At 42.4% G+C, this 17,726-nt stretch overlaps 1 protein-coding gene across 1 annotated transcript in view; it reads right to left on the bottom strand.

Annotated features, from left to right (window-relative positions):
- LOC121002578 (ATP-binding cassette sub-family B member 5-like) overlaps nt 1–9,233 on the bottom strand; it is a gene marked incomplete at its 3' end in the record, with an annotated part of 41,222 nt that extends 31,989 nt beyond the window's left edge. Inside the window, exons 1-4 of the mRNA XM_040434022.1 lie at nt 9,161–9,233; nt 8,980–9,067; nt 2,003–2,066; nt 19–163 (exon numbers count right to left, since the gene is read on the bottom strand). Of these exons, the coding sequence (XP_040289956.1) occupies nt 19–163; nt 2,003–2,066; nt 8,980–9,067; nt 9,161–9,194 (331 nt within the window). The remainder of the gene's footprint in view (nt 1–18; nt 164–2,002; nt 2,067–8,979; nt 9,068–9,160) is intronic.
- Between the last annotated feature and the right edge of the window lie 8,493 nt (nt 9,234–17,726).

Below are 17,726 nucleotides of genomic sequence, written 5' to 3'. Positions count from 1 at the left end.
TTAAAGAAGTGAATTTACCATTTACGTTATTTCCGCTGACGACCAAACCTTCTGCCGCATGTCCAAATACAACAGTGTTGAGGGGAAGCGCTGCTCCATTTCCAACAGCACATACAATTCCTATTACCATGAGGATAATATCCCATTTATCTGCATACTGCAACTAGAAATGAGCACAAAAAGAAAATCATCTCAGGGTTTAGTAAACTTTAGTTATATTTTTCCCTTTTATAGATATATGAGGTCATTTGTCAAACTGGTGTAAAGTAGAACTGGCTTAGTTGTCCATAGCAACCAATCAGATTCCACCTTTCATTTTTGACAGCTCCTTTGGAAAATGAAAGGTGGAATCTGATTGGTTGCTATGGGCAACTAAGTCAGTTCTCCTTTACACCAGTTTGATAAATGACCCCCATGTTCCTTATGTACATATACATTTGTCACCTGTCATGCTGACTTGCTTCTCCCTACTGTAAAATATATTGTACCTACAAAATTACATAAAAGGGTTATGTCACATGCTGTTTCTGTAGCTTCCATGCACAGTAATGGGAGCCACTGAAATAGTGAGCTCCACAGCGCTCCGCTCTTTTCCGGCCGGCTAGACATTTTTTGCTGATCTCACGCAGGACCATTTATTTCTATGGGGCTGCAAGAAATGCAGACAGCACACAAATGGAATCCATGTGCTGTCCACATCAGTCCGGCTCACCGACACCAGCACCTGATGCTGGCATGGCCACCGCTGCCCACCCCCCAGCCCCTGCCGCCAGATGTTTTCATCCGCGAGACGGGTAGATGCAGCGGTGGTCGTGCCGGCATCAGAAGCAACGAGGTTGTCGGGGAGCGAGGTAAGTACAATCTGTGTGAGGGGCCCGGGCATTTGGGGGGCATTATAGGTCTTGGATAACCCTTTTAAGGGGCGGCTGATTCCCATTCAAGTGAATGGGCCTGAGCTGCAACACCAATGTATGACACTATAGTTGGAGTTCTGGTGCAGAGGTCGCTTCAAAAAGCTGGTTTGATTCATTTATCTATCACATTATACAGTACTTTGCTCATATCCAGGGGTTATGACTACCCTGCTATCCAGCTGTTTCACACAATAGGAAAAGGCGTCGGCCACATTTATAGCTACCTGTATGGGCTCATGCACACGACCGTATGTATTTTGCTGTCCGCAAAAAACGGATTCGCAAATAACACACATGACATGGCATTCTGTATTTTGCGAAACAGCTAGCCCCTAATAGAACAGTACTATCCTTGTCCATAATGCACACAACAATAGGACATGTTACATTTTTTTGCGGAATGGAAATACGGACATATGGAAACAGAATGCACACGGAGTAACCCACGTTTTTTTGCGGATCCATTGAAATGAATAGTACTGTATACGGTCCGCAAAAAAAAAAAAATGAACGGACACGGAAAGAAAATACGTTTGTGTGCATGAGCCCTATCAGAGAGTCAACATTTGCACGGGTTTGCACGCTTTCAGATGCCGTGGTCAGGATTGACCACGGCATCTGAAGTGTTAAATATCCATGAACGGTATTCTCAGCAGTATGAAACAGCAGGCACCACGCGGCTATGGAACCTACTCCGCTCAGGAGCAAGCTCTATCTCTAAAGACCCAGCCATCGTCTTACTAGTACGGAGCTGGTCGGGAAGGGGTTAAATGAATCTTCCCTATCCAGGAATTCTGCCCTATGATACATGGCATTCAAAACATCACTAGAATAACCCCCAGCTAATAACCTGTTATATAGAAAAGATCTCTTCAGAAGAGCAATTCCTTCCTAGATGAACCCATTCACCCTAAGGAATCGTGGAAGACAATGGATCCATACCGTGATATGGCTGGTATCTGTGTTTTGTGGATCTGTGGAATGCCCCCTAAATTAGATAAACCCTTTCATTTTCTGAATACAGAATACCCATTTTACTGTATTAAAAAATTATTTTTCATCAATACATAAAGATAAGAAAAACTGACCAGTTCGAGTATTCCCACCATCTCCTTAGTGAATACCTTGACATGGGAATTCTTTCTTTCTTTACTAAAATAAATAAAAATAAGAATAGTAATTATATTAACAATACAAATAAGTCATCTTCCTGATTTTAGTTAGTGATGAGCGGCAGGGGCAATATTCGAATTCGCAATATTTCGCGAATATTCGCCATATATTCGAGAATTTGCGAATTAATGATCCCTAAGCATTGATTTCGAAAATTCGCCTAAAGAATTCGAATAAAAATTCGCATGAACTGGTATTTAAAAAAAAAATCTAATATTCGAGATTCCGAATATATTTTGCGATATTCTAAATATTCGCAAATTCTCAAAGTGCCGATATTCGCGATTAAAATTCGCAATTCGAATATTCGTGATCAACACTAATTTTATTTAGCTTCTTTATTAAAAATATAAATCTAGATCATAGATCAGCAACCTTCGGCACTTCAGCTGCTGTGAACTACAGCTCCCAGCATGCAAACATGCTTGGCTGCTCTTTTAAGGCCACTTTCACATCTGTGCTTTCCTTTCCAGTATTGAGATCCGTCATAGGATCTCAAAACCAAGGGAAAAAACTGTTTTGTCCACAAAACTGAACTGAACATTTCTAAATGTTCCCATCAGGGCCAGAGTCAGCACCTGGCAAAGCATGGCAAGTGCTGGGGCCCACTGAGGTTGCTCAACAGTGGGGAATCCTGAGGAGTTGGGACTCTTCCTGGCTTAGGAGTTCCTGCTCTGACTCCATATATGGAATCATTGCTATGACCATGAAGGGGGTATCCCTGTGTATTTAAGTCTAATTACCCTCTTTCTAAAATGTTCCTGCTGGAAATTGAACTCACAATCTTCTACATTAAAGGCAGGAACCTTAACCACTGAGCTATTGAGCTCAATGCTAAGCTATGACAGAAAAACCTTATAGTAGTTTCTCATGTATTAGGTATTTCTTTACAACAGTATCATTTAATTTTTTTAGTAATTGTTAAAAAAAATGTGGAACAAAATATGTAATTACTAAAAAAATAATATATAAAATCCTACCTCTGGCTCTGATATATATATACAGGGTGGGCCATTTATATGGATACACCTTAATAAAATGGGAATGGTTGGTGATATTAACTTCCTGTTTGTGGCACATTAGTATGTGTGAGGGGGGAAACTTTTCAAGATGGGTGGTGACCATGGCGGCCCTTTTGAAGTCGGCCATTTTGAATCCAACTTTTGTTTTTTCAATAGGAAGAGGGTCATGTGACACATCAAACTTATTGGGAATTTCATGTCACATGACTCTCTTCCTATTGAAAAAACAAAAGTTGGATTCAAAATGGCCAACTTCAAAATGGCCGCCATGGTCACCACCCATCTTGAAAAGTTTTCCCCCTCACATATACTAATGTGCCACAAACGGGAAGTCAATATCATTCCCATTTTATTAAGGTGTATCCATATAAATGGCCCACCCTGTATATATAAATCCAGAAAATCACAGGGCAGCACTCCTAACTTCAAGCAGTTCAGGTGCCAGTGTTATCCCCTTGGTCCTAGGGTCCAAACACACTCCAAATAAATATAACGCAGCACTCCTTGGATAAAAAAGTGAAAAAAATTGATATTTATTCAACACATTGGCTTGATAATGGCTCTGTGAGAGAGCTGAAACGTTGCCTGTATCAACATGTGTTGAATAAATATCAAATTTTTTATCCAAGGAGTGCTGCGTTATATTTGGAATATAATATATATATATATATATATATATATATATATAATAAAGTGAAGAAAAATCACTGCAGCTCTCACCTGCAACCTCCCAATGGAGCATGGAAAAATCAGACCTGGACTCGGTCAGGTATGAACTGCGAAAAACAAATGGAATCCAGCTCCACATAAAATTTGCTTTTAATCATCTTCCATAAAATCCAGACATCTAACAGGACAAATTGCTGTGACGCGTTTGGGGCTATTACATCTTTAGCCCTTCATCAAGACCATGAAGGGTGGTCTCGATGAAGGGCTAAAGATGTAATAGCCCGAAACGCGTCACATCAATTTGTCCTGTTTGATGTCTGGATTTTATGGAAGACGATTAAAAGCAAATTTTATGTAGCTCTGGATTCCATTTGTTTTTCACAATATATATATATTATATATATATATATATATATATATATATATACACACACAGTACAGACCAAAAGTTTGGACACACCTTCTCATTCAAAGAGTTTTCTTTACTTTCATGACTATGAAGGCATCAAAACTATGAATTAACACATGTGGAATTATATACATAACAAGTGTGAAACAACTGAAAATATGTCATATTCTAGGTGCTTCAAAGTAGCCACCTTTTGCTTTGATTACTGCTTTGCACACTCTTGGCATTCTCTTGATGAGCTTCAAGAGGTAGTCCCCTGAAATGGTCTTCCAACAGTCTTGAAGGAGTTCCCAGAGATGCTTAGCACTTGTTGGCCCTTTTGCCTTCACTCTGCGGTCCAGCTCATCCCAAACCATCTCGATTGGGTTCAGGTCCGGTGACTGTGGAGGCCAGGTCATCTGGCGCAGCACCCCATCACTCTCTTTCATGGTCAAATAGCCCTTATTTTCAAAGTTTTCCCAATTTTTCGGCTGACTGACTGACCTTCATTTCTTAAAGTAATGATGGCCACTCGTTTTTCTTTAATTAGCTGCTTTTCTTTTGCCATAATACAAATTCTAACAGTCTATTCAGTAGGACTATCAGCTGTGTATCCACATGACTTCTCCTCAACGCCACTGATGGTCCTAACCCCATTTTTAAGGCAAGAAATCCCACTTATTAAACCTGACAGGGCACACCTGTGAAGTGAAAACCATTTCAGGGGACTACCTCTTGAAGCTCATCAAGAGAATGCCAAGAGTGTGCAAAGCAGTAATCAAAGCAAAAGGTGGCTACTTTGAAGAACCTAGAATATGACATATTTTTAGTTGTTTCACACTTGTTTGTTATGTATATAATTCCACATGTGTTAATTCATAGTTTTGATGCCTTCAGTGTGAATCTACAATTTTCATAGTCATAAAAATAAAGAAAACTCTTTGAATGAGAAGGTCTGTCCAAACTTTTGGTCTGTACTGAATATATATATATATATATATATATATATATATATACATATACATACACACACACACACACACACACACACACACACATACACACACACACACACAACACAGAAAATCCGCAGCACTCCTTGAAGTAAAAAATGTGCAGTTTATTCACACATGTAAAAAAAAGACGTTTCAGTTCTCTCACAGAACCTTTCTCAAGTCTCTGTGACTTGAGAAAGGTTCTGTGAGAGAACCGAAACGTTGTCTTTTTTTGACATGTGTGAATAAACTGCACATTTTTTACTTCAAGGAGTGCTGCGGATTTTCTGTGTTGTTTATCCTGTCCTGTATCGGGGGACCACCGCGGGCACCTGCACAGCTACAGCTGTTCATTAAGGAGTGCTGTCTGACCCTTTCTATGGATATATATAGATATAGATATATATATATATATATATATGTATATATATATATATATATATATATTGTAAGGGATCGTCTTTTTATTCGGGGGTCATTCTCACAGTCTTCTTCCAGAAAAAGGCTTTAGTGTCCAAACAGTGCATTTATTTGGCAGTCTTCATGCACAAACAGCAACCAAAACATAAATCAAAACAAATCCTCAGCCATCGGGCCACTGACAGTATAGTCCCTCTCTAGCAGGATCCGGGTCTACCACCCAGCTTCCCAAAACACCGCAGTGCTTACCCCACCCAGGGTCAGAGGGTCCCAGCTCCCACAGGATTTAGCACAGCCTGCTCCTTCCTCAGACTGAGAGCCCCACTCAAGTCCAGCAACAGAATTAAATAGCATCCCTGGACATGGGCATATTCCTAAATCCCGGAGTGGAGCATGGGGAACAGGCACCCACCCAACACATTGCCTGTTCCCAGTAAAAGCTCGCCCTGGACTAGCTGGAGCCAGCTAAGCCAAGTAGCTTGGTGTCCACCAACTAGCTTAGTGGCCACCTATATCTAGGGCCGTTACTCCACCAAGGCCGGGCCCCTTGGTGACACACTATTGGTGCAAACAACACCCCCTTTCCATGCTTTGCCGGGACTTTTCTGTTGTCATCCAGGCTCCTCTGGGTGAGATGCACCCTTTCAATGGCCGTCATGTGGCCCTCTGGCAGCTCCACTGCCTGATATATATATATATATATATACACATAATATGTGGGAAACTACTACTGAGGTTTTTAACCATAATATAGTTACAGCAGGTTAACATGAAGTTCTATAGCTCAGTGGTTAACCACCTCCCATCCGCCCATAGACTATAAACGTCCGGGAGGTGGCTCTCTATTTCTGAATGGACGTTCCAGAACATCCATTCAGAAACTGCAGCTGCATGCAAAACGTGCATCTGCTGATCGGGTTGCCGGCTGTCAGTGACAGCAGGGAAACCCAGAGAGAAGGCAGGGACAGTGTCCAGGTGTCCCTGCCTTCTGGATCACTGCATACACAGCGCTCACCGAGCTATGCGCTTCCTGTTCCAGCCCGGCGGTCATGTGATCGTCGGGACCGGAGAGTGCAGGAGCTGTGTGAGGTCTTTCAGAGACCTCGATCAGCCCTGCACTGAGGCTGTACAGTGCTGTATTGCACTGTACAGACTCTCTGGGGGGTGTATTTCTCCTGTAACTGGGGCTACTATGTCAGAACATAGACACATTAAAACATAATTTTTTTGTTTCAAAAATGCTATTATTGTGTAAAATTTTAATAAATAAGAAAGTATACATATTTGGTATCGCCACGTCCGTAACAATATGCTTTATAAAAATATAACTTGACCGAACCCCTCAGGTGAAAGCTGTAAAGATAAATAAAATAAAAACTGTGCTAAAACAACCCATTTTTTGGTCACCTTTCCCCATAAAGTGTTTAAATGAATGATCAAAAAAATCATATGTACCCAAAAATAGTACCAATAAAACTGGCACCTTATTCCCTAGTTTCTCAAATGGGGTCATTTCTTGGGAGTTTCTACTGTAAGGGTGCATCAGGGGGGCTTCAAATGGGACATGGCATCTAAAAACCATGTGGAGTTCCTTTTCTTCTGCGCCCTGCCGCGTGCCCATACAGCAGTTTATGACCACATGTGTGGTGTTTCTGTAAACCGCAGAATCTGGGTAATAAATATTGAGTTTTGTTTGGCTGTTAACCATCGATGTGTTAAAGAATAAATTGGATTAAAATGGAAAATCTGCCAAAAAAGTGAAATTTAAAAATTTGATCTCCATTTTCCTTTAATTCTTGTGGAACACTTAAAGGGTTAACAAAAATTGTAAAATCGGTTTTAAGTAACTTGAGGGGTGTAGTTTCTACAATGGGGTCATTTATGGGGGTATCCACTATGTAGGCCCCACAAAGTGACTTCAGATCTGAACTGGTCCTTAAAAAGTGGGTTTTGGCAATTTTCTTAAAAATGTGAAGAATTGCTTCTAAACTTCTAAGCCTTCTAACGTCCTAAAAAAATATAAATGGCATTTCCAAAATGATGCCAACATAAAGTAGACATAATGACATCATAAAGTACAATGTGTCATGAAAAAAAAAATCTCTTAATGACTTGGATAAGTAAAGGCGGTCCAAAGTTATTACCACATAAAATGAGATATGTCAGATTTGCAAAATTAGGCCTGTTCAGGAAGGGGGCAAATGGCCCAGATGGGAAGTGGTTTAAGGTTCTTGACTTTAATGTAGAAGGCTGTGAGTTTGAATCCCAGCAGAAGCATTTAAAATAGAGGCTGAATAAAACTTAAATGGACACACAAACCTTTTTAATTTGTATAACTATTATTTTTTGTTGGGAAAGGTGGCAACCCTAACACTACCCCTGCTCCCCGGTACACCCATAACAGTTTTTTTTATAGTTATGTCTACGGAGATGTGTGGGGGCTCATTTGAGGGAAATCTGTCTTTTTTGACAATACCATTTTGGGGTGTGTATGACTTGATAATTTTTTATTCAATTTTCTTGGGAGATATGAAGTGATGAAAAAAACTGCAAATCAGCCTTTCTATTTTTTACTGTTACGTCCTTCACCAAATGGGCTAACTTTTTAAAAAATATTTTAATAGTATGGGTGTTTTTGCATGCAACGATGCCCATAATGTTATTCTTTTTTTGTTTATTTTTATTTTAGGGAAAGCGGGGTGATTTTACCTTTTACGTTTTTTTCATATTTTTAAAACTTTTTTTCTTTAATTACTTTTCATCAGATTGCAACTTATACAGAATAATGGAAATTGCTCCATTTTTCTGCATAGAAATCATTATATAACAGTTTAGTGATGCCACCTAGTGGCCTTAACTGGGATATACTAATAATGAGCCTGAAAGCCTAGTACAGGCTGTGGCTCATTTTTAGAACAGGGTGCTTTCCCCCATCTCCGCTGGGGGAACCCCGCGCTTCAGTTTTACAACACTTTCAGATGCCGTGGTGACATTTGACAAATGCCACAAGGGGGCCCACTGAGATTTATCGCCCAAGGGCCCACATGAACCTGGAGCCGGCCCTGTTTCCCATGACGCACACAAAAGCGCTGCAAGCAGTGTTTTTGAATACGTCATGGGATATGGAGCAAGACGGATCCAGCATGAACACAATGTAAGTTAATGGTGCCAGATATGTTTTCTTGGACACAAAAGAAAACAGATCCAGTGGCCATTGACTTACAATGGTTTTAGTAGTAGTGCCGGAGGTTGCTGATCCCTGATCTATATAGATAGACAGAGAGATTGTCATGTATCTATCTGTCTGTGTGTCTGTCTGATATATATATATACACACACACACACACACACACACACACACATACATACAGTATATATATATATTATATGTGTTTTACCTTTCAGAAGCATCACTATTTTTGATCTTCCCATTTATCTTCTCATTACACTGATGATCAGAGATGTTAATATAATCAGTAGCTTTTCCTGTGGGTTATAAATGCATGAGATGAGATACCAATTAGATACAAAAATCCCAGAAAGTAAATATGACTAGGAAAGAAAAGTCAGAAAACGTACCAGTTTTAGATGCAGCTGTTTGAGTTTGGCCCATTCTAATGAAATGATTCAATCAGGTTTAAACGTGGAAAATAGAGATGACTGCAAGACATAGGAAAACCAATTCATATCAGTACAGTAACTAAGGCACTGATTAAGAATGCTTTCTACTAGAGATGAACAAATTGATACTAAATTAAATCAGATTTTTTACTAATTTCACCAAAATTCTATTTCCAAACAAATTCTCTGTGGATGAATCATGCAAAATGGCACACACCATTTTACATTTCAAATTCAGTACACTACTGAGGGAAACAGGGAAGATGAAGGAAGAAGATGGAGGATCGCATGACGTTGGTCAGGACCCTGGCCAGCAGGATAGCCCACAATGCTTTGCAGTCAGCCAATCAGGAGGGAGGATGCTGGCTGGTCTGTCAGGCTCTAGGCTAGTTCTGAAGCACACACCCCATTGTGCCATCAACCACAGATGGGGCAAGACATGTCTGTCCTATCTGCAACAGACATACAAGAAGCTAGCCATATGAGGGGTTTTCAGGGACAGGTTAGGGATTATAAAGAAGATATGATTAGTTAGGTAGATTGAATTACTAGGTAAAAAATAAAGTTTTAACATTAGGGACAGTATAGCAGCAGTTTGTGTACTGTGTGCCTTAGGCCCCTTGCAGACGAACGTTTGTCACGCTGTGAGTCTGCAGCTCAGCTCCTGGCCTACTTCATGTGCTGCACTGCACAATACGAGACACCTGAGCTTTAAAAGACACAGAACTCTTTTTCTAACAGAGCAGAAGAATTGAAATGTAATGTGAACCCGGCCTAACATATTAATATACACACACAGACCATACAAACAAAATGCTGATGAATCCTACCAGTAACACATGAATAGTATACACATGGAACATAGGAGCCAGTCACATTCTTAGGCCTCATGCACACGTCCGTATTTTTTTGCGGTCCGCAAAAACGGGTTCCGTAGTTCCGTGATCCATGTCAGTTTTTTCTTCCGTGGGTCTTCCTTGATTTCTGGAGAATCCACGGACATGAAGGAAAGTAAAAAAAAAAGTCGTTTTGGTGTCCGCCTGGCCATGCAGAGCCCAACGGATCCGTCCTGACTTACAATGCAAGTCAATGGGGACGGATCCGTTTGACATTGACACAATATGGTGCAATTGCAAACGAATCCGTCCCCCATTGACTTTCAATGTAAAGTCAGGAGTCTATTATACCATTGGATCGGAGTTTTCTCCAATCCGATGGTATATTTTAACTTGAAGCGTCCCCATCACCATGGGAATGCCTCTATGTTAAAATATACCATCGGATTTTAGTTATAGCGTGAAAACTCAGATCCGACAGTATATTCTAACACAGAGGCGTTCCCATAGTGATGGGGATGCTTAAAGTTAGAATATACTAAGAACTGTGTACATGACCCGATCTCTTACAGGGGGCTGTGACCCGCACAATTAACCCCTCAGGTGCCGCACCTGAGGTTTTTTTCTTTTTTTTTTTAACTTTATTTTTATTATAGAAAGTCATATAAAATATTACCAATACAACAGTGAATGTAATATAATAATACTAGAATTAGTACATAGACCAATATAAATCACTTCAGTATATACACTGCGTGCAGAATTATTAAGCAAATGAGTATTTTGACCACATCATCCTCTTTATGCATGTTGTCTTACTCCAAGCTGTATAGGCTCGAAAGCCTACTACCAATTAAGCATATTAGGTGATGTGCATCTCTGTAATGAGAAGGGGTGTGGTCTAATGACATCAACACCCTATATTAGGTGTGCATAATTATTAGGCAACTTCCTTTCCTTTGGCAAAATGGGTCAAAAGAAGGACTTGACAGGCTCAGAAAAGTCAAAAATAGTGAGATATCTTGCAGAGGGATGCAGCACTCTTAAAATTGCAAAGCTTCTGAAGCGTGATCATCGAACAATCAAGCGTTTCATTCAAAATAGTCAACAGGGTCGCAAGAAGCGTGTGGAAAAACCAAGGCGCAAAATAACTGCCCATGAACTGAGAAAAGTCAAGCGTGCAGCTGCCAAGATGCCACTTGCCACCAGTTTGGCCATATTTCAGAGCTGCAACATCACTAGAGTGCCCAAAAGCACAAGGTGTGCAATACTCAGAGACATGGCCAAGGTAAGAAAGGCTGAAAGACGACCACCACTGAACAAGACTCACAAGCTGAAACGTCAAGACTGGGCCAAGAAATATCTCAAGACTGATTTTTCTAAGGTTTTATGGACTGATGAAATGAGAGTGAGTCTTGATGGGCCAGATGGATGGGCCCGTGGCTGGATTGGTAAAGGGCAGAGAGCTCCAGTCCGACTCAGACGCCAGCAAGGTGGAGGTGGAGTACTGGCTTGGGCTGGTATCATCAAAGATGAGCTTGTGGGGCCTTTTCGGGTTGAGGATGGAGTCAAGCTCAACTCCCAGTCCTACTGCCAGTTTCTGGAAGACACCTTCTTCAAGCAGTGGTACAGGAAGAAGTCTGCATCCTTCAAGAAAAACATGATTTTCATGCAGGACAATGCTCCATCACGCGCGTCCAAGTACTCCACAGCGTGGCTGGCAAGAAAGGGTATAAAAGAAGAAAATCTAATGACATGGCCTCCTTGTTCACCTTATCTGAACCCCATTGAGAACCTGTGGTCCATCATCAAATGTGAGATTTACAAGGAGGGAAAACAGTACACCTCTCTGAACAGTGTCTGGGAGGCTGTGGTTGCTGCTGCAAGCAATGTTGATGGTGAACAGATCAAAACACTGACAGAATCCATGGATAGCAGGCTTTTGAGTGTCCTTGCAAAGAAAGGTGGCTATATTGGTCACTGATTTGTTTTTGTTTTGTTTTTGAATGTCAGAAATGTATATTTGTGAATGTTGAGATGTTATATTGGTTTCACTGGTAAAAATAAATAATTTAAATGGGTATATATTTGTTTTTTGTTAAGTTGCCTAATAATTATGCACAGTAATAGTCACCTGCACACACAGATATCCCCCTAAAATAGCTAAAACTAAAAACAAACTAAAAACTACTTCCAAAAATATTCAGCTTTGATATTAATGAGTTTTTTGGGTTCATTGAGAACATGGTTGTTGTTCAATAATAAAATTAATCCTCAAAAATACAACTTGCCTAATAATTCTGCACTCGCTGTATGCATAACTGTGTAGTATAACAATCTTAGATATCCTTATACCTCCCCCCCCCCCATTGGCTGTCTTCCCCTCAATTCATTCAAATGCAACAATCAATAAATAATATCCGTATATGTCTACGTGGCTCTGTGTGCAACTCTCCGATACTTTCCGATATCCTCATAGATTTTAATTTGCCGGAGGTATAGATCCCACTCCCTTACAGAAGGCTGGGAGACAGAGCCCCAGTACTTAACCAGTATAGCTTTCGCTACCATCAATCCTTTCATCCAGATCTGTCTAACCCGGGGAGAAACTTCCGTTTCTGAACCGTAGTCTCCAAAAATCACTATCAGGATCCCCGGGTTATAGTTCACCAAGGATTCCTTTTGTAGGGCAGAGAAAACCTCATCCCAATATTTTCTTATTTTACTACAGCTCCATAACATGTGGACAAAGTTCGCATTAACATATCCACATTTAGGGCAGCAACAATCCCGGTCCCTATTTTGTGGAAATTTCCCTTGGACCCTAGGCGTATAGTACAGTCTATGAAGAATCTTAAATTGAATTAATCTTTGCGCGCTAGAAACTGACGCCCTTCTTACGTTCCTATAAATAGTAGGCCACTGTAAAGGAGAGCAATTCAGCTCTTGCTCCCATTTACTTGGGCTTTTAAAAGGTGTAACCGTTACCAGTGCCATTCGAAGTTTAGCGTATAATCTAGACATTTTCACCTTCTCATACTTCTGGGCGTCACAGTAGTCAAAAAATATATTCTCCCGTGGAAAAATACAACCCCTATTCTTAGAGGCTTCAAAAACATGTTTCAAACGTGCATACATAAATATCTCTAGTGGAGAGCTATTATTAAAGCCAAATTCCTGTAGTGTTTTAAAACGACCCAAATGGAAAAGGTGAGACACCATACAGATGCCTTCTCGTGACCAATATCCAAAATCTGTAATCTTGAAGAATTCCTCCAACGCCCCATTCCTCCACAAAGGGGTGAAAGCAAACGGACCGGGGACTTTACTGGTCCCTTTCTCACTACAGAGGGTGTGGAACAGGCTGAAGGAGATCCTTAAAGACTTCCTCATTCCCATAGATCCAGATTCCAGATATGAAAAAATATTTTCTATCGGAGTGTCAATTACTCTATTCAAATACCGTGACAGTAAACTCTCTTTCCAATAACAACATCGCTGAATCTGTGCGCAAAAGTAATAACCCTGAAAAAAAGGTAGTGACAACCCACCATCTGCCTCCAATAGCCATAAATATCTCTGCTTAATACGCACCCTCTTCCTTCCCCAAATTAGATCATTGATCAATGTCTCCAATCTATGGAAAAAAATATCATCAATCCAAATGGGGCAGGCGCACACCGGAAATAAAACTATAGGCAGAATAATCATCTTGATCAATGCAATTCGATCTATCTGTGCCAATGTCAGTTTTCGCCAGGCGCCAACTTTGGTCCTAACTTTATTCAGCACTGGGGCCAGATTGAGCTCATAAAACCTATCTATAGGGACCCCAATCTTAACCCCCAAATAGTCCAAAGAATCATTAGGGGCCAAGACGCGGACTTGACTCCCCACATCCACCGCTTTCCGATTCAACGGAAGGAGCGATGACTTTGTCCAGTTGATCAAATAGCCTGAAAGTTTACCATATTCTTCAATTAACTGTATGACCAACGGAAGGATTATCCACCCCTGATCCAGAAATAGAATCACATCGTCTGCATACAGGCTTATTTTGTCGCTAACACCAGCCACCCCAAAGCCTGCGATACGATTCTCCAAACGTATCCGACAAGCCAACGGTTCGATAAAAAGAGCGAAGAGGAGAGGAGACAGGGGGCATCCCTGTCTCATCCCCCTCCGCATCGTAACCGGAGAAGATCTCATGCCATTGATGTTAATATATGCAACAGGCTGTTCGTATAACATTTGGGTCATCTCCAAAAATACATTCCCAAGGCCAAAACATGACATCGTAGCCCAGAGAAATGGCCACTCCATCCTATCAAACGCTTTTGCGGCGTCCAATGACAGGACGGAGTGGTCAACACTGCCCCCAACCGACAGATTCAAAAAGACCCTATAAATACTATTGTGTATTTGCCGACCCGGAATGAAGCCTGTCTGGTCAGGATGGACCAGCTATAACTCTCTTCAAACGCTTAGCCAGAATTTTTGCAAAGATCTTATAGTCCGTATTCAAAAGCGATATGGGTCTATATGAAACCCACATCGCATGGATCCTTCTCCTTTTTCAGAACCAAAGTAATTACTGCCTCTCTAAATGATGGAGGTAAAGATCCAAATGCACAAGACTCCTTAAAAACTTGGAGAAGAATCGGCAAGAGGGACTTGGCATGGTACCTATAAATTTCAAACGGCAGCCCGTCTGGGCCAGGGGCAGAACTATACTTTAGGAGTGGTAGGGTCATTTGAAGTTCCTCCAAGAGAATGGGGGAGTCCAACATCTCTCTATCTTGAGTAGTTAACTGAGGGAGCACCAATTGTTGTAGGTATTGATCCATCTCAGTACGGCTAGTTATAGATTCAGATTTATAAAGGGTAGAATAGTATTTCCTAAACTCCTCTCTAACCTCCTCTGCGGATCTCACCCCAATTCCCTGTGGGTTCCTAATTTCTTTTATAGTGGAATCCTCTCTGATTGGCCACCAAACGAGCCAAAAACCTACCCGTTTTACCGGATTCGCAAAAACTATTCTGGCCTTGAAATAGAAGCTTGTGTTGTGCTTTTTTATACAATAGTGTCTTAAGTTGCAAATTAGCCTCCTTTAATTGACCACTGAGTTGTTCCTCATGACAGTCAATCAATGCGGCACGCAAACTCCCAACCGAATCCGTCAGTTGTTTTTCCCTACGTCGTACTTCCATTCTAAATCTGTGAATTTTGGAAAAATAAAGGCCCCTAATATGGGCTTTCAGCGCATCCCACACATAGTGGATATGGGTCGAGCCCACGTTAAGGCCCCAAAATTCCTGTATGTCCTGATCTACCCGGGATTGCTCCCCTATCACCTCAAACCAATGACGCACCTGAGGGGTTAATTGTGCGTATCATAGCCCCCTGTAAGAGATCAGGTGCTGCCAGACAGGAGGGGGCAGACACCCCTCCCTCCCCAGTTTTAAATTCATTGGTGGCCAGTGTGGCCCCCCTCCCTCCCCTGTATTACATTCATTGGTGGCCAGTGCAGCCCCCTCCTCCCTCCCCTGTATTACATTCATTGGTGGCCAGTGCGGCCCCCCCTCCCTCCCTAGTATTTAATTCATTGGTGGCCAGTGCGGCCCCCCTCCCTCCCTCCCCTGTATTACAGTCCCAGTTTAATCGCTCGGACTCCGATCGGTAACCATAGCAACCAGGACGCTACTGCAGTCCTGGCTGCCATGGTTACTTAGCAATTTTAGAAGCATTATACTTACCTGCGCTGTCTGTGACTGGCCGGGCACTCCTCCTACTGATAAGTGAAAGGTCTGTGCGGCGCATTGCTTATAGCACAGACCTTTCACTTACCAGTAGGAGGAGCGCCCGGCCGGTCACAGACAGCGCAGGTAAGTATAATGCTTCTAAAATTGCTAAGTAACCATGGCAGCCAGGACTGCAGTAGCGTCCTGGTTGCAATGGTTACCGATCGGAGTCCCAGCGATTAAACTGGGACTCCGATCGGAACTCTCCGCTGCCACCAATGATGGGGGGGGGGAGAGGGGAGGCCGCACTGGCCACCAATGAATTAAATACTGGGGGGGGAGGGAGGGGGGGCCGCACTGGCCATCAATGAATGTAATACAGGGGAGGGAGGGGGGGCCGCATCGGTCACCAATGAATTTAAAACTGGGGAGGGAGGGTGGGGTCTGCCCCCTCCTGCCTGGCAGCACCTGATCTCTTACAGGGGGCTATGATACGCACAATTAACCCCTCCGGTGCCGCACCTGAGGGGTTAATTGTGCTGATCACAGCCCCCTGTAAGAGATCGGGTGCAGCCAGGCAGCAGAGGGCAGTCATGTACACAGTTCTTAGTATATTCTAACTTGAAGCGTCCCCATCACTATGGGAACGCCTCTGTGTTAGAATATACTGTCGGATCTGAGTTTTCACAAAGTGAAAACTCTTATCTGAAAAAGCTTTCATGCAGACGGATCTGCGGATCCGTCTGTGTGAAAGTAGCCACGGATGACAATCTTGTGTGCATCTGTGTTTTTTCACGGACCCATTGACTTGAATGGGTCCGTGAACCGTTGTCCGTCCAAAAAATTGGACAGGTCCTATTTTTTTGACGGACAGGAAAAACAGATCACGGACGCGGATGAACAACGGTGCATTTTCCGAGTTTTCAACGGACCATTGAAAGTCAATGGGTCCGCAGAAAATCACGGAAAATGGAACAACGGACATGGATGCACACAACGGTCGTGTGCATGAGGCCTTAGTATTTATACACTATGCTTAAAGTAATATGCTGGCAAATCACCACATTAAATGTATAGTATGCAGCATACACACAAAAATGGTTGAGATAATACGCCAGTGAATCACGCCAGCGTCATTTTATGGTATATGTACACAAAATGTGGGCTCCATCAGGAGTGCACTGCAAGCTCAAAGAGAACCTGGAAAAAACCTAAAAGTAGCCTTATGTTGTAGGCAAATCCAAACTGAAAGAAGCCAGGGCAAGGCAAGTAGGCAGGGACAACAGAAGTAGACAAGGGCTAGAAATACCTTAGTGCAACACAAAATACCACCCCAGCATAACTAAATACCACAGTGCAGCACAAAATACTTCTGCCCCCACTGTAGTATTCAACTGTGTCCCTGTCCTGAGGATGGCTATACCATTGAACTCAGGAGGGCAACTGTGACAAACAGTGTGGCCTTGAGGGGGGTTCAGGAAGCTCCTTGGGCATCATCCCACTGGGAGATTTCCCTGTAGTGTCTAAGGCTAGTCCATCCCTGGGAGCTATACAGTGGAGAATAACCCCAGCGACAAGTTAGTTAGGATACTTCCACATGGTGTAATGACCGGCGTCACACACAGGTAGGGAAAAGGGAAAGCCCTGCCCAAGGGAGAGGGAAAGGTGGTGACCCCTGACTCACCTTACGGCTGGCACCTGACTGCCCTGACGTCCCTAGACGGGTTCCTCACCCGTGCGGCGATCACGTGCCTAAACCCTGGCTTTCCCTAAAATGAGCCCAATATAGTGAACGGGCCGGTGGGATCGCTAGTCCGCACCACTGACACTAAGAGGGAAACACCAGGGAGAGGACAGACAATACAGACAAACACATACACCAAGGTGGGCGACCATAGCAGACCACAAAGGTCCAACAGGGATCCTGAGGGTAGCGTTCTGGACCA

Source organism: Bufo bufo, chromosome 5, assembly GCF_905171765.1.
Source record: "Bufo bufo chromosome 5, aBufBuf1.1, whole genome shotgun sequence".
In the NCBI taxonomy this organism is placed as follows: Eukaryota; Metazoa; Chordata; class Amphibia; order Anura; family Bufonidae; genus Bufo; species Bufo bufo.
Note: the sequence above shows the minus strand (reverse complement) of the source record. Positions and strands in the feature narration are given on the sequence as shown.